General features: G+C 33.7%; 1 protein-coding gene across 5 annotated transcripts; it reads left to right on the top strand.

The window, feature by feature from the left end:
• Nucleotides 1–2,747: 2,747 nt before the first annotated feature.
• On the top strand, nucleotides 2,748–15,502 carry LOC148629438 (uncharacterized). 5 transcript variants are annotated; one of them, XR_015916239.1, is made up of 8 exons: nucleotides 2,798–2,911; nucleotides 4,128–4,203; nucleotides 4,820–5,067; nucleotides 8,622–8,766; nucleotides 8,982–9,122; nucleotides 9,665–9,858; nucleotides 12,947–13,249; nucleotides 15,100–15,238. XR_015916239.1 is itself a non-coding variant. In XM_088551145.1 (6 exons), exons 2-6 carry the CDS (start codon nucleotides 4,131–4,133, stop codon nucleotides 15,288–15,290), a joined length of 798 nt encoding a protein of 265 aa, XP_088407271.1. In that variant the 5' UTR covers nucleotides 2,748–2,867; nucleotides 4,128–4,130; the 3' UTR covers nucleotides 15,291–15,502. The 5 variants fall into 5 exon arrangements, 3 of the variants coding, with proteins under 3 accessions (XP_088407271.1, XP_088407282.1, XP_088407262.1); XR_015916241.1 differs by lacking the exon at nucleotides 9,665–9,858; XM_088551145.1 differs by lacking the exons at nucleotides 9,665–9,858; nucleotides 12,947–13,249 and having other exon boundaries at nucleotides 2,748–2,867; nucleotides 15,100–15,502.
• Nucleotides 15,503–16,121: the final 619 nt, after the last annotated feature.

Here is a 16,121-nt window from a genome sequence, read left to right as displayed (position 1 = left end):
TAAAAATCAACTAAATAACAAAAATAAAAATGTATAGCCTTTTTTGCGGGGGGGGGGGGTGGTGGTACATCACATTTAAAAAAAATTGCATGATTCTTACAAAGACTGCTAAAGGTGCATGGTTTATATATGTGTTTGTACATTGCACATTGTACGCGTTAACAATAAGTAAGCTATCAATTCGTTTTAATCATTTTGTCACCTTATTAAAGTAAAGCATAGCACATGGTGTTTTTAACAGATATCTTTACAAAGTAAGACTATCTAACAGGATTTAATATAACTTAACAATTCGGATTCACGTTAATCATTAATTATTGTACTAAATACCATACACTTAAAAAGTGTGCCATATACAGCAAAAACCGTCAAACAGATTCTCACTCAATAATTTAGGTGAGACCTATCAAAAACAGTTTTATTAAAATAAGGCCTACAAAATGTTTCTATCATTTCTGCATGTAGAAATCGTCATGTAGTGCTATGTAAAACTAGATGACCATACTTAGAGCAAGACACAGATTATTATGACATTATGATCCAGGAAGTTATTTACAGTTAAAAAAAAGACCATTAAAACAAAACAAAAATACTAAAAGAAAACAAATAATAATTAAGAATAAACGAGTAACCCAGACTCCACCAAAAAGTGGAATTAATTATGGACTCATTGCACTTGTTTGGGTAAGCGTCTTCTGACTCTCTTGAAAGGTTTGCTGAACTTCATATTTCATGTCAAAATCTAGTTTGTAACAAAAAAGGGAAACTGTGACAATGTAGCAAGTCTGCTCTCATCCTGGATACTTCCACACCATAACGAATAACGAATTCATAATATCGATCCTAAAACATGTGAGATGATGGAATATGGCAACATATCTTTTTATTTCGAAAGCTTTATTTGTAAGAAATTGATGGCGGTACAAAAAGTCAGTGTATGTGGTATTGTATGAGCTATAAAAACTTCATACTCAGGAATTAAATAATTGTTCCTATTTGGATTCCTCCGTTATAAGCCAAGATGAAACGACTCTCAAGTTTCAAAACAGCACAACGAAACTAGATTAACATCTCTATAAGTTTGAAATTTTGGCTTTCACGTTACATACTTTTTTTAGAAGTTTCTAGATGTGCAAAGTAAGGGTCACTGTGGGGAACGAAACATCAAAACTCAAAGGAAAATGCCAACGACATAATAAACGGAAGTGGGACATATTGACAACAAACGAGTGTTAGAGAACAACAGAGGCATCCCAGAGTCCACAAGATAAGGGGTTGTATTATTAACTACAACACATATTACTAAATACTGGTAAAACTGCCAAATCAGTAATTTATCCTATATGGCCAGTACGAAAATCAACAAGGCCAATACGGATTTTTTCCTTATTGACCAGGTTTTGCAGGCCAAACATAAGCATATTTTAGGACCTCTTGACTTACCATCGAACTCCCCGATAATTGTAGAGAGTTCTGCCAGGTGCCATATAAAATTACAGAGGAAGCGATGGATGCTCTAGTTGAAGACTATTTTCTTAATGACGAATTTCGTCGAATATTGAAACAGAGCACATAAGGTGAAATATAGGGGATGACAATGGAGATGAAAATGTTGATCTGCCAGGAACTGATTTCAAATTTTCTGATGAAATAGCAAGAGCACAGAATGAGATCGATGAATAAGACCAGGAAAATAGATCGAGTAGCAAAATATCTCGACTTGTAACCGACGAAGACACTGACTAACCTTAAGTATAAACAAAAACACAGAAAATAAAATTAGAGTGAAACCATATTTTACTTTTTGTAATATCAGGTTGTGAAATGCTTGGTCCAGTTGAGACACCTGCTAAAGACTGGCAGTGTTTTCAACATTAAATATACTCCGGGGAACGAAAGAACTCTATAAACTGGATGAAGCCAAGAGCATTAAAACAAACATGGCTTTTTTAATTTGTGATAAACTTGCGTTTATTTAATGTTGATAATTCGGGAACATGTTTCTATTTCATAGGTTTTTTTAAACCCCCAATTTCCATCGATACATATTCAAATCATTGATAATTACACTCCTGAATTTCTGATTTTGACACTTTTATTTAATCGCTATATAGGTCTGGCTACAATCCATACTGGGCTAGTAAATTAATTAACGTATCGTTGCGTAGGAATTTTTAAATTGGCTTATTTATAGGTCCTCAGAAAGCCATATTGGCCTTTGGCCTCGCCTCGTGATCAGACCAATAGTACTACCCTCTGAAGTAAAACTATTCCAATTTGAAATAGTAACGCAAGAATATTAAAATATGAATTTTGAAAAAAATATTACAATAAAAATTATGAGTACGTACTTTATTAAGTTAAAGTTCTTCAGTTTTTTTTCTCTTTGTTTTTTTTTTAAATAGAAACTGAATTTTCCATGTCACAAGTCTACACTGATGAGATATATTAAAAATGAAAATATAACCGAATTCTAGGTTGTTACTGGATCATGAAATAAGATATCTTTTTTATCGATTCAGTGAAGCGTTGATGATCACCTGCATATAACATTTTTTGCAATAAGTTACGTCAAATAATATGAACTTCACAATGGAAAAAGTAACCGGCCGGAGATACTTTAGATTTTACATTTTTTGTCAACGAAAAAACAAGGGTAGGACGATGGCTAAAAAAGTAAATAGAAAAAGTAGGGTTTTTTTAATATCAGGTCATGTTTATCGTAATTCATGTATAACATAATTTTACAAAATCAATTAAATTCAAATTCCCCACAATCAGAGATTGAGTCATGTGCTTTCGTCATACATCCGTTGTAGATTAGATTTGTAACACACAAATATAAAGTGTTTGTGAATAAGGCAAAGGTAGGAGTGTAATTTATATATTCAGACAGTATTCACTTTTACAGGTAAATTGAAATTATCTCAGAAATACTGCTTGGTTATACTCATACATTTTACAGATTTGATTTCATCATCATGGTATTTGCCGTTGTGCTTAATCAAAAATAAAAGGTATACGAATGACATTGCGAAATAAAAAAAATAACGGATTAAGAAATATTAACTAAACTAAACTGTTTTGAAACCTTTGCCCTTATAGGTAATAAAATACGCAAATCATATAACGGCGAAAAACATGTGTATGTTTACTCTTTTATTCAGTAAAATTATTGTATTATTAATCATTCTAGTTAGATTATTTTAGTATGCAAACAGTATGTATACTTCCGCCATTGCAATTTATTCTTTCTCGTTCATAGAGGATTCTACTAGTTAATGTACTTATTACATAACCTAAATAGTATAACATACATAACTTACACAGTGATTAAATACCTTTAAAAACTTGGGTTATCTTTAAGGGTTTATTGATAACAGAAACGTATTGCATATGTATCAGCTTTTATAATTTTTCCTTAATCAGTGTGGTAAATGATACCCCAATTACACACCTAATCGACAAGACGTCTTAAACCGAGTTTGTTATGAAAAGGGACCCAGCATACTATAAATAGTCTGATTAACTAGTTAACATTAAAGTGAAAGTTGGGTAAACTACAACGAAAACATAATTTCTCACAAAATTGAATCCGAAACCAAATTAAAAAAATATATAATAAAATAATGTGCAGCAATTTTAACTTAACTTGATAAGTTATAGTTTTTTGTTTTTGCTTTGTCGTTGTCGTTTTGCTTTGACGTTTTAAGTTTTTAATTTTTAAAGGTAGTTTGAACGTGATCTATACTTCTACTTTGAAACGGCTTAATATTTGAAATGACACAAACATTTCTTTAAAAACTTTAAACTTATTTGAAATTTTAGAATATTTAGAACAGCGTAAAACAAGTTAAGTGACTAAGTCAGAGCAATTGGAATTAAATAATAAAAGTACTAATATCACATAATTCAAATGAAGACATGATATTTGTCACAGATTAATGTGGTGTTTTCCCCCCGTTTGTATATTTCTTTTGGTATTTATACGACCATAACCATTGCTTATTTTTATATGCATATATTCATTTAATGAAATTGTCTTAATAGTTGACGAAGTCAAAACCTTCTGAGCTAATTATAAAACATTTTAACATTTTGAGCTTTCTTCTTTTTTATTAACTTAGGAAATGGAAAATCTTTTCTTATATTTATCTATTGGTTATCTTCTGACAATTGTTGCTGCAAAGACTGAAAGACACTGTAAGTTTATCTATTGTCAAGCTTATACGTCATATCAATGCAGCAGTATACACCAGTCAATCTATCCCATAATCAATTTATTGATTAATATTTGGTACGGAAAAATATAGTTCTTTAGAGTACGGAAAAATATATCTTTAGATTTTCTTTGCAGAACACAGCAATAAAAAACAATTTTTTTTATAATACTTTGAATGACTTAGATCAAAGATCTCAGTGTTTGTGTGATTAAAAAGAAACGTAAACACTGATAAAATTGTGTGTCGATATATAATAGGAGGAAGTGGCCCTTTTTATTTATTTTTATTTCCCTCTTAACAGTATAATACATAATTATAAACTAAAACACATAGATTTTGTTCTTTGTAATGCACATGATAGATGTCGTCCGTGTATTTTTTGTAATTGTATTCATATTTCGATTTGTTTGGTTATGAGTACATTTATAGAGCAGTCCCATTTTTAATTTTAATCTTCCTATGTGTAATATTCTACTCGTGTCGACAAGAAATAACTCCTTGAAATAGAAGAATATCAAATACAATTTATAATATGCCTATTAGATTCGTATTTTGGTTTAATAGTTATACTCATTGTATTTCAATATTCATTACAGATACATTTGGAGACGACTGCTCGGTTAGTTTAGAACATGTAGATGAAGATACAGTGATATATGCCAAGTACGATGGTAGTATTGACAAAGGTTTGAACAGTTGGTGTAATTATATGTCCTTTATTGGTCGAGATGACGGTTACATGAATGAGTATGAAATTTGTGTGACCCCAGTGACATATGAAGATCCTGATTGTTCCATGGAGTTACAGTATTCCTCTGATTACAGTGGTTATGATGATGTACAGGTATATGACCTTTTTTGTGTTAAGTATTCTGTTTACTGGAAGCAAAGAAAATATTGACCTTTCATCACAATTATAAATGAAACGCTTGACTGACAAGGTAGTATCAGTTACTTATGGTTAAAATCGTAGGTATGACATAGATATGTACCAACATAAACCCTTAGGTGCAGATCTTTACGTGAATTTCGCCTGAATCGAGCTCTCACTCGAAATTCACGTGAAATTCATGTTAAAGTAGTTCACGTGAAGTTGGTGAAAATTTTAACGTGTACTTTACGTGAAATAGTTTCACGTTTGTTTTACATTTCACGTGATGAAAATTTGCCTGTCGACATGATGTCTACTGTAAATGCAAATTTAAGAAAAAAGACATTTAGTAACTCTTATAGATCTATTGCTACTAGAAATGTTTCAAATGTTTCTTTCTTGTACATAGAAGTCAACATGAGACGTTTATCTCCGTGGCATTTTCAAAATGGTAAATTGAGTTCCAAGGGGAAATGGTGAAGAGTCCCTAGCTTTCCAAAATCCTCGAAACTAACTATACCGGGGATAAAGAAGTATAAAAGTTATGTTCTTGTTCAAAAAATATTTTAAAATACAATTCCTTATAATTAAGCTTTTTCATTAATTTCAATAAAGGTATGACGTTAAAGTTTACGTTTGACGACAAGCCTAGTAGTCGTCAATGACTTTTAACTGTTAAAAGTTCTTCAAAGTCAAACTTTGGCAGGCACACATACACACAATAACATGTCAGTATATTCGTTGTTCCAATACATAAGGAAACGTTCTGGAAAGTGTTAATACTTTGCTGACTTGCTATTTGCAGGAAATATATTTCCTGTACACATGAAAATCAAAATATTTTTATTAATGGAATATTTTTATGATCAAAAATTGGGAGTTCCTCAACACGATGTTATTTTAACAGTTATTTGCCAAAAGATATACATTTGCTTGCCTATACTCAATATACTTTTATACTCACAACTGTCAAAGAGGGTCTCCAGTCTTACCACAACAATAGCTACTCCCGTAGTGGTATTAATTCAATATGGATCCTGAAAAAAATTCGAAAGATCTTCTGGAAACCCTCAATTCCAGATTATTATCAGAATATAATAGTATTAAAACCTATGATTTTTCAACACTTTATAATTCTATTACCTATAATCAGTTGTAATCCCGACTCAAAAACATTATACATCGTTGTTACTCCAAAAAGATGGTACACCTACATACAAATATATAGTTCTTGGTAGAGATTCTTCATACTCTGTAAGAAATATTTCCAAATCATCTTCCAAATATACAGCAGAAACTGTTTTCAAAATGCTGGAATTTTTTATTGACAACATATTTGTTCAGTGTGGTGGACGCGTTTTTCAACAGACGGTCGGCATTCCAATGGAAACAAATTGTGTTCCTCTACTTGCTGACCTATTCCTTCACTCTTATGAGGCTGGCTTTATAGCTGACCTGTTCCGAAAGAAAGAACATTGTTTAGCCAGATCCTTTAATCTCAGTTTCTGCTGTATGGATGACATATTATCTTTAAACAATCCTAGTTTCGGGGAATTTGATACATCGCATCTACCCCATATAACTTGAGGTAAAAGATACTAGACACCCCATATTTTGACCTACAATTAGGGAGCGATGGTAAAGGAAAACTATTGACCAAATCTATAAGACAAACCTGATGACTTTTCATTCAAAGTTGTCAATTTCCTTACATCTGTGGCAACATCCCTTCTGCACCTGCGTATGGAGTTTTCATATCACAACTCATATGTTATGCCAGAGCTTGCCGTAACTACGCACACTTTTTGTTTCGCGCTAGAACTCTTACAATAAGGCCTTCAGGAATAGGGTTATGTTGCTACAAGTTTGAGGTCATCACTACAGAAGTTTTATAGTCGTCATCATGAACTCGTGGATCGTTATGGTGTATCCATCTACGCCATGAAAACGGATTTGTTCAACAGGTCATAGTTTTCCTTTCCTCTTTCGTCTACCCGGGCTTAACTGTTTATGAGCAACTCGACGGGTGTTCCTAGAAAAACAGAGGACGCTTACCTATCCGGTACACCTGTTTAACGCTCCCAGTTTTTAGGGAGTCCGGGTTGCTCATTTGTTTTTATTACTTGGTAAGTATTATTTTAGTTATTTTATTTTTATTGTTGTGTTTGTATGTTTTCCATGTCTGGTCTTTGTCCCTAGATTACGATCTTTGATTTACGCTAGAATCTTAGGTTCCCTTGCCTACTTTTCCATTACTATATTTTCATATATTTCGAGTGATAAAAAGAAATATACTGGTATTTAGAATTATTTTACAAGTATTGCATTGTATTGTATACAAACAGTTCTTAATTTGTCGGTGTATAATTCATTAAAACAATGAAAGTATTGTGAATTTCACGTGCAAATGTGTGCGTCCTAGATGTTAACTTTGGAGCAACCTTACATAAGAGTCTAGCTTTATTTCATGGAACTGGAAGAACCAGTAGAACTGGATGTTAATTAGTGATGATTATTAACTACTTTCACTGGAGTCATTTAAGTAGCACTCCAGCTAAGAATCATGCAAAATGTGATTCATGGGTAAAAAGCCTACATATTTTCATTGTTGATATTTTGTTTGAATTGCCATAGTAAACAGAAATTAACATTCAGTTTTTCATACAACCTGTGCTCTTAGGAGATAAAAAATGTTTAGAATGCACTGTAGATTTCAAAATTAAGGGAGATAACTCTGTAAATGACGCTCAAATGCAATAGAATCTACTGGATTTTCAATGTTGATTATCTCCTAAGAGCAGGCATATTTGAATGAATAATTACACATTTCATAGTATAGACCCATAAAACAAAAATAAAAATATGTAGTCTTTTTTAGGGTATCACATTTTTCAGATTTTGCATGATTCTTACAAAGACAGCTACTTAAGTGGCCGTTATTGTCTCAAATAATGACAATAATACAAACCAATTAAAGCAAAACGTACCGAATCCTATCGTTAACTATGGATGATGTACTCTACATATAATTCAGAAGATCACCATTTCGGGGAGAAAATGTGACGAGTATAAGATAAACGATGAAGAGGCTTGCTAAATATATTTGACTAAAGTAAGCGTTCAATGTAGTCTTAAGGATTTGATAAGGTAATTGGTAACTATGTAGTGCAATTTTGTCATATTTATGTGCGTTTTCTAAACAAGCCTTACGTATTTGCCTATTAGCGTTAAAGAATGATCAAGGGAACCAAGGTTATAGCAGCAATGAAAAGATTGTAATCCACTGACCAGACCAGACATGGAAAACAGACACACAACAAAGAACATGAAATATCTAAAATCACAAATACAATGTAACAAAAGCAAATGAGCAACTCGGACTCCACTAAAACTGGGAGCATGGACCAGACCAGGTGCACCGGTAGGGTAAGCGTCCTCTGCTTTTCTAGAAACACCCGCCGAAACGTATACTTAAATAATACTGTAGAAAAATATGTATATATGTATACCATGAATTATTTTTCCAGAAATATACATGTTCCAACATACCGACAACTAAATATTGTGGAAAGCAGGATGAGTACTTTTACATAAGGTTGAAGCAGATTGGTGGTCTTAGAACCCAAAATGAAAGAGTAAAACTAAAAATAGAGGCAGTGATGACTTATAATTGTAGGTTTGATTCAAGTTATGTACATACTATTTATTACCATAGATAAATAAATGTTAAACGTTTGACAAAACAATTATTTAGAAACATTTAAATCAATTTAACGCAACAGTTTATCAATTTTCATACCAAAAATGTAGCTGTGATTTATATGGAGAAAAAAAAACAGGCCTTTCAAAACCATAAGGAATTGAACTAAAATGTTACGCTTTTTCAGACGGACAAACTGTAGGTATAATTGTTGGTTCAGTTTTTGGCGGAATTTGTTTGGTTTCGGTAGCACTCGGAGTAATTGTCCACTTTGCTTGTAAGGGAAAACGATCAACAGGTCAAGTTATGAGCACATCAGGTACAAGACGTAAGTATAAAAATAACTAAGTATATTACAAATTAACATATTCAATACGATTCTTAAACATTATTCCATATCTTAGGGAGCAAAAACTATTTACTTGTTAAAGAGGAATGTCAAACCAGCCAACAAACCTAGTTTCGGTGAGACATACCTATCAGCAATTATTACCTGCAGTGGATCACATTTTTAACTCACCAATTTTATCATCTTGAAAAAAATTATCCATCATGCAAAATTTTGCTGTACACCAAACAGAAGTGACATACCATTTCAAATGACCACTAAGTCCACTATAATTTCTTCCCGCTAGAAATTCTTCAACAAATTTTAGCCATCCCACAAATCGAGAAAACTCGGTTAACTATCATCATTGTAAGCACAGTATACACCCATACGTACCTTTTTTTCTACCATTTAATGATTAAATACTCGATAAAGCGAGTTTAATGAAAGTTCAATTAATGTAACGCTGATTCCGGAGTTGTGTCCGGTTTTCGACAAGCCTTTATAATGTTTACGTCAGTAACCTGTTACGTCATTGTCAGCGTTCATGAATGATGAACGGTTCTCCAAAATGAAATGCATGCAGTTCAACATTTTCAACCTGAATAAGACAGAATTCTCAAAAGGAAAGAAGTGAGGGGAACGTGCAATATCGACTGATCAGTGTACGTCGTTTCAAGCTCGAGCTGGAAAAAAGGATCTTTTTGAGGACACAAAGTTCTCTTTATAAATCTCGGTAAGTTAACTGCTTCACTCTTCAAATTGAGAGTTTTATTTTGCTTATGTTTTGAAGTTCAGGGAAAAAATCATTTTTACTTGTAGCCGCTTTGTATGAAATTATATTCAAAGGTTAAATCACCTTCAACATTTGCAATAATATTACTGTATAGGTAAACTATGGAACGCTAGTTTCGTCTCCGTCAAGGGCAATGCACAGGGGTTTTTCTACATTAAATGGGTATGTAAACTACGCAAACGAATTATCTACATGATAAGCTGGCGTTACTCTAAAAAGCAACAACTGGAATTTCTATTGACGTACATGCATGTATGTGGCATTTACGGCTTTATTGTACTGCTGAAATGTGACTTTTGGGACCACATCAGTCCCCCTTCCAGGAGGCACTATGTTGTAGGCCAATTTTTGTCAAAATAAAGCTGTCAAATAGAAAATTCTAGTTCCCCCCTAGAGGCATGATGAAGAAATTTGTATAATAATTCATGGAAGTACACACATAAAATGTTTGGTAAAAAGTCAGGCACTTTGGGGTTGGTCGCAAGAGGCGGTATGCCAAAGTAAAAAGTGAAAGCAAGAAGACATTGATTAGATCAAGGAGCTAGGTATTGACAGACCTAGAAAAAGAAACACAGTGACTGCAAAATCAGAAATTGAACTACATGTAACCATGACACTTAAGGGAAATATATATATAACCGATATCCCGTTACAAGGGTTTCCGATACAATGTAAGTTCCTTAAGTTAACCAGTTTATATTTGGGAGAGAGAACATTACGAGAGAGGACAGAGTTATTTCGAATACCTTGAATTACAATTATTTACAATCAGATGCATCACGTCAGGCTAAGTGTTAAATCGTCTACTTTAAGCATTACGCCCACAAATGTTCTGAGGGGTCAGTCATGCGTACCGTTCGGAACAGTACAAAGTCATGTTGTACTTAGGTTAGAGCGTGAGTATGTGTCTCGAAATTATCACTTGAAACCTAAATTTCTGTTGTTTTTCATTTGCACGTGCTTAGAGACAGTGAGTGACCCCTTTTATCCCGAGTCAAACAGTTGTAAGGTAGTGATTAGTTTGTTGAGTTCTTACATGGCTAAATAGTCTAATGTTGTTCTTGTATGGTCGAATCCTCTTTATGTAGATGCAAATTTTGGCACAAGATGTAAGAAGTTGAGAAACATTATTACTGTATGATGCGTGAAGAATATTATTAATGGTCTCTCATCTTTAATTGTACACACATTTTACGAGACTGTTTATGGAGGTTATCTAAAATGTACATGTATGTAAAAAGAGGTGCGTATAGGCTTTATTAAATCGATATTACTTTAGCATCTGCAGATCCAAACAGACCTATGGTAGTCTTATTTAAGTCATCATTTAAATTATAAAGTTTCTTTTATTTATCTATTTTATTTATTTATTTATTTATTTATTTTGGAACACGACAGTAACTTTGAGCGAGATACTATCCAGAAGAAATGGTTATACTGCTACAATGTACTGCACAAAACATATTGTAGAGAAAACTCGAAAAAAAAACGAGTAAACTCAGTTGTTAATGAATATCAAACATTAAAGCAGTATGAAATATGGAAACAAGCTAAGCAGTATGCTTCAGACTTGGTTTTAATTCTGCACAAAAAATATATTGTGTAGCAGTAAAAAAGAAAAAGAAAAAAAAACTTAAAAAGTGAGGAAACTCATTTGCTAATGAATATTAAGAGTAATCAAGGGAACCAAGGTTATAGCGGTAATCAAAAGAATGTAATCCAGGGACAAAGACCAACAAAGAACATAAAGTAACTAAAATCATACATATAAAGTAACGAAAGTAAATGAGCAACTCGGACTCCACTAAAAACTGGGACCATGGACCAGGTGCACCGGTAGGGTAAGCGTCCTCTGCTTTTCTAGAAACACCCGCCGAGTTGCTCATAAAAAGTCAAGTCCGGGGTAGACAAACGAGGAAAGGAAAACTATGACCCGTTGAATAAATCAGTTTTTATGGTGCTGATTGATACACCATAACGATCCACGAGTTCATGATGACGACCATAAAACTTCTGTAGTGATGACTTCAATCTTGTAGCAACATAACCCTGTTCCAGAAGCCTATTTGTTAGAGTTCTAGCGCGATACAAAAAGTCTGCGTAGTTTCGGCAAGCTCTGGCATAACGTATGAGTTGTGATATGAACACTCCATACGCAGGAGCCGAAGGGATGTTGCCACAGATGAAAGGAAAGTTGACAATTCTGAATGAAAAGTCATCACGTTTGTCGTCAAGTTTGGTCAATAGTTTTCCTTTACCATCGATTTCTAAGTGTAGGTCAAGATATGAGGCTGACTTCACAGTGTCTGTAATATCCTTTATCTCAAGTTCTTTTGGGTAGATGTGATGTATTACATCCCCGAAATTAGGATTGTTTGAAGATAATACGTCATCTATATAGCGGAAACTGAGATTGAAGGATATAGTCAAATGATATTCTTTCTTTCTGATCAGATCAGCTATTAAGTCAGCCTAATAAGAGTGAAGAAAAAGGTCAGCAAGTAAAGGAGCACAATTTGTTCCCATTGGAATGCCGACCGTTTGTTGAAAAACACGTCCACCACACTGGACAAATATGTTGTCGATTAAACATTCCAGCATGTTGTAAACAAACGATTGAAACGATCGTACATATCAGTACGACAGTAGCCTACATACATGTAATATAAACAACAACAAAATGTTTTCTCGCTCTCTTTTCCCGCGCTTTTGGGGATGGACACGATTGGACGTGACCAATTTGGCGGAATCTGGCAAGATGAGAGGGGGTCAGGATCCTGTAATTCTGCGTTGGACCATATTATTTTATACCTTTCTGTGGTACCACGGGAAGGTGGGTTTAAATAAGGCTTTATCTGTTACCAGAGCAGCCGGTGTCCGGTTTTCGACCAGCCTTATAATGCTTACGTCAGTAACCTGTTACGTCATTGTCAGCGTTCATGAATGGTGAACGGTTCTCAAAACCCTCCCTCCATCCCCTTCAACTTTCACAGATACTTATCTGCTGTTGTTTTCTTATATTTTTCAGCGATAACTACAGATATTGCAGCACAGATTTAGTCCCAGAGGAATTGATGCCCACGAGCGTAACATTATCCAACATGCAGATACTTTCAGTAAGGAAGCGCAGCTTTATTGTGCATCGCAATAGTTACTTTGCCTGTAGTCGTTAAATCAGAAATGTGTGTTTTGTATAATGCACGATGGGACATTCAAAGCACCATCATTTACAGACTCGAATAGCGCAACATCATGTTATGATGCAGGAGTTGTCACCAAAACGCCGATATTTCCAGAATCACAAGGTGGAATATTATCGTAATGATGCATGGTACGATATTCAATATTTACAGACTAGCAAGATGCCGTATTATCGTTTCTATCTTTTAAACCCTGATACATAGAATCGCAAAGTGCAACTTTCCGGTTTTTTGTGAGGTTGTATTTGTCATTCAGTTACAAACTTATAAAGCCAAACGTTGTTGTTTATTGTAGAACAGATTTGACTTTTACAGTGTAACCACAATTGCTGTAGTATTTGCCACTATGATGTTCATTTAATACCGACATGGCCTATGAATGGAAAACTGTACATGTTTGTTCTTAACGATATGTATAGAATACGATATGACCAGCAGCATTTTCTCAGAAGACCGAATTTGAAAAGCAGAAAATCTGTTTTCGAATCTTTTTTTTCGCATATTCAGAATGCGGTTTATACTTAGTAAGACAATTTTTGTATATTGTATTTTATTGCTATGTAAGTGAATAAAATGAAATTGTTGCAGTGATGGGCGGGCGGAATCTGGCAAGATGAGAGGGGGTCAGGATCCTATAATTCTGCGTTGGACCATATTATTTTATACCTTTCTGTGGTACCACGGGACGGTGGGTTTAAATAAGGCTTTATCTGTTACCAGAGCGGCCGGTTCACGACTGGTACCAGTCGGAATTTCTCGTCCTCTGTAACCAGGGTAACTTATTTACATGTGGCCTAACCTATGTGAGAATCGGGCTCCCTATTCACTCAGTAATGCACGGAGGAACTTCCTTTATCGCTGTTACCAGCGAAACGCCTACCTTAGCCAATTTACTTCTCGGCGGTTTGTACCGTCTTGCCAGATCTCGTCTTTCCGCTTTCTGCAGCCGTTTTACCAACACAACATTTCACATTTTATTGAATCTTTTATTAAATGAAGATAAGATTTGGTACATGGCCGAAGGAAACAAGTATATGACACTAAAGTATTGACAAAGTATGTGTTCAATGTCACGTCAATAACTTAAATTTACGCAATAAACTTGCTATCTCAAAGGACACTTAACAAGTATATGAAACGAGCACTATGATATGAGAATGACAAATGACATCTGACTTCCTCTCATACCGGATATGACCGTTCTGGGCATTATTTGTAAGCCTAAAAATCTATAAAATATCACAGACATATCAAAATTTGGTATACCTGTCGTTGTCTTAAATGTGAACTAAGACATGTTACTTTCTTAACTCGACATTTTACTCTAATTCTCGAAAAAAAATATTCTCTTATCATCAATAACATGTTTTTCTTTTCGTTTAATTGATACGTATTGTTTATGCACTATAAAACACTTGAATAACATGAATAACACTATCAAATTGCATGAGTGTTTATAAAGTAATATGAATTCCAAGGGTTTTTTGCGTCAAAACCGGTCATAATAGCCATCTGTTAATAAAAATATACTTAATATTTATCCTCTATGATTAATTGGCTCAAACAAGAGGCGGGGCATGTTAAGTAAATTCACTCTATGGCAATATTTTTGGGATTTGTGGCTTGGGTAAATTATATGTTTCGAATATAAGTGTAATTTTCTTTTAAGTTAAAAGTATTTCCAAGAGTAGCACACATACAACTATTATTTTGAAAATTCCCGTTTGTCACATTGATCCAAACAGGACAATTTTGCACAATTCAATCTCTGAACATCAACAGCAAAGACTTTGTCAAGTCGATGTAAGATTTGAAAATCCTAAATGAGACCATACTTGTCTTTGTCAATGGATTCCCTCTACATTTCTTCTTTGATATTCCTAACTATACGCAAATAATTTTATTATTAATTGTTTGTTAGCTTTTCTTATTTCAAATATATTTTATTAAATGCTGAGCGTATATGGTTTCCGTATTTCAGTTCCTTGGGCGAACGTATTCAATGGATACAACTCTTCAGGAACATATCCTGCTGGTTATTCCCAACCACAAACTAACTATTCCACAAATTATTCGACACCACTTGGAAACAACCAGACAACTGCTCAACAACCTTCAGGTTTAACTTACAACAATTCGCCCCCTTCATATGCAGATGCTGTTAATATTTAGTTGATGTTATTTTTGTTTTAATACCATAAATTTGTACACATTGTGCTCAATTAAAATTAAAAATAAATTCCAAATGTGAACGAAACTTTGTAACAATAATATTTTAAAACATCAGTATGTATTTATATTTTATGTATCAAATGAAATGACAATCAAAATTATAAACTTGGCTATGTTTGTTCATCCCTTATGAAATAAAAAGTGGTTTATTAGTTTTTAACAAAAGCAAGAAAACGAGCAAAAGTGAGTGTATAAGGCAAAACAAAAATTGATTCAATTATCTCCAAAGATCTATATATCATTTCTAATTCATTTTTTCATACATTACTATTATAATCAAACTATATGTAAAGTATAATATAACGATCATGGATATGATGAATATGTCAAAGAGACAACAACCCTACTGGGATGAAACATGTAAGCTCAAGGCCACCCATGGGTATTCATTGAACGCCGAGTAAATCCTCTCACCACAGGAAGGCTGCAGCTGGCCTAAAGACAGCAGTATACACAGGTACAACGAAATAGTTGCCCCTATAAACTCCAGCAACATTAAAGTATACAGAGGCCAGATTCCAGACTTGGGACAGGCGCAAAAAATGCGGCGGGGTTTAAATACATTGGATTACAACCCTATATATGGTAGCCAATGTTTAACTCAAAAATAAGTATTTCGCTCTCTTGAAGTAATATTATTGCATATATTTTAACAAAACTATTACCTTAAATACAGAATTGCCCATTTACAATTTCTTGAAATATAATCAACTGATTCATTCTATGACCTAATAAAACAATTCGATTGATTTTAATTATGCTTATATTAAT

The sequence above is a fragment of the Perna viridis genome, chromosome 1 (assembly GCF_037379345.1).
Source record: "Perna viridis isolate PV_CMFRI_1.1 ecotype Kerala chromosome 1, ASM3737934v1, whole genome shotgun sequence".
Classification (NCBI taxonomy): Eukaryota; Metazoa; Mollusca; class Bivalvia; order Mytilida; family Mytilidae; genus Perna; species Perna viridis.
Note: the sequence above shows the minus strand (reverse complement) of the source record. Positions and strands in the feature narration are given on the sequence as shown.

Bases quoted from the DNA above. Each gene is read 5' to 3' on its own strand.
- LOC148629438 (XM_088551145.1), top strand. From the start codon at position 4,131: ATGGAAAATCTTTTCTTATATTTATCTATTGGTTATCTTCTGACAATT. The intron at 5,068-8,621 runs GTATATGACCTT...TTATTTTTCCAG, and splicing joins GTGGTTATGATGATGTACAG to AAATATACATGTTCCAACAT. The intron at 9,123-15,099 runs GTAAGTATAAAA...TCCGTATTTCAG, and splicing joins GAGCACATCAGGTACAAGAC to TTCCTTGGGCGAACGTATTC.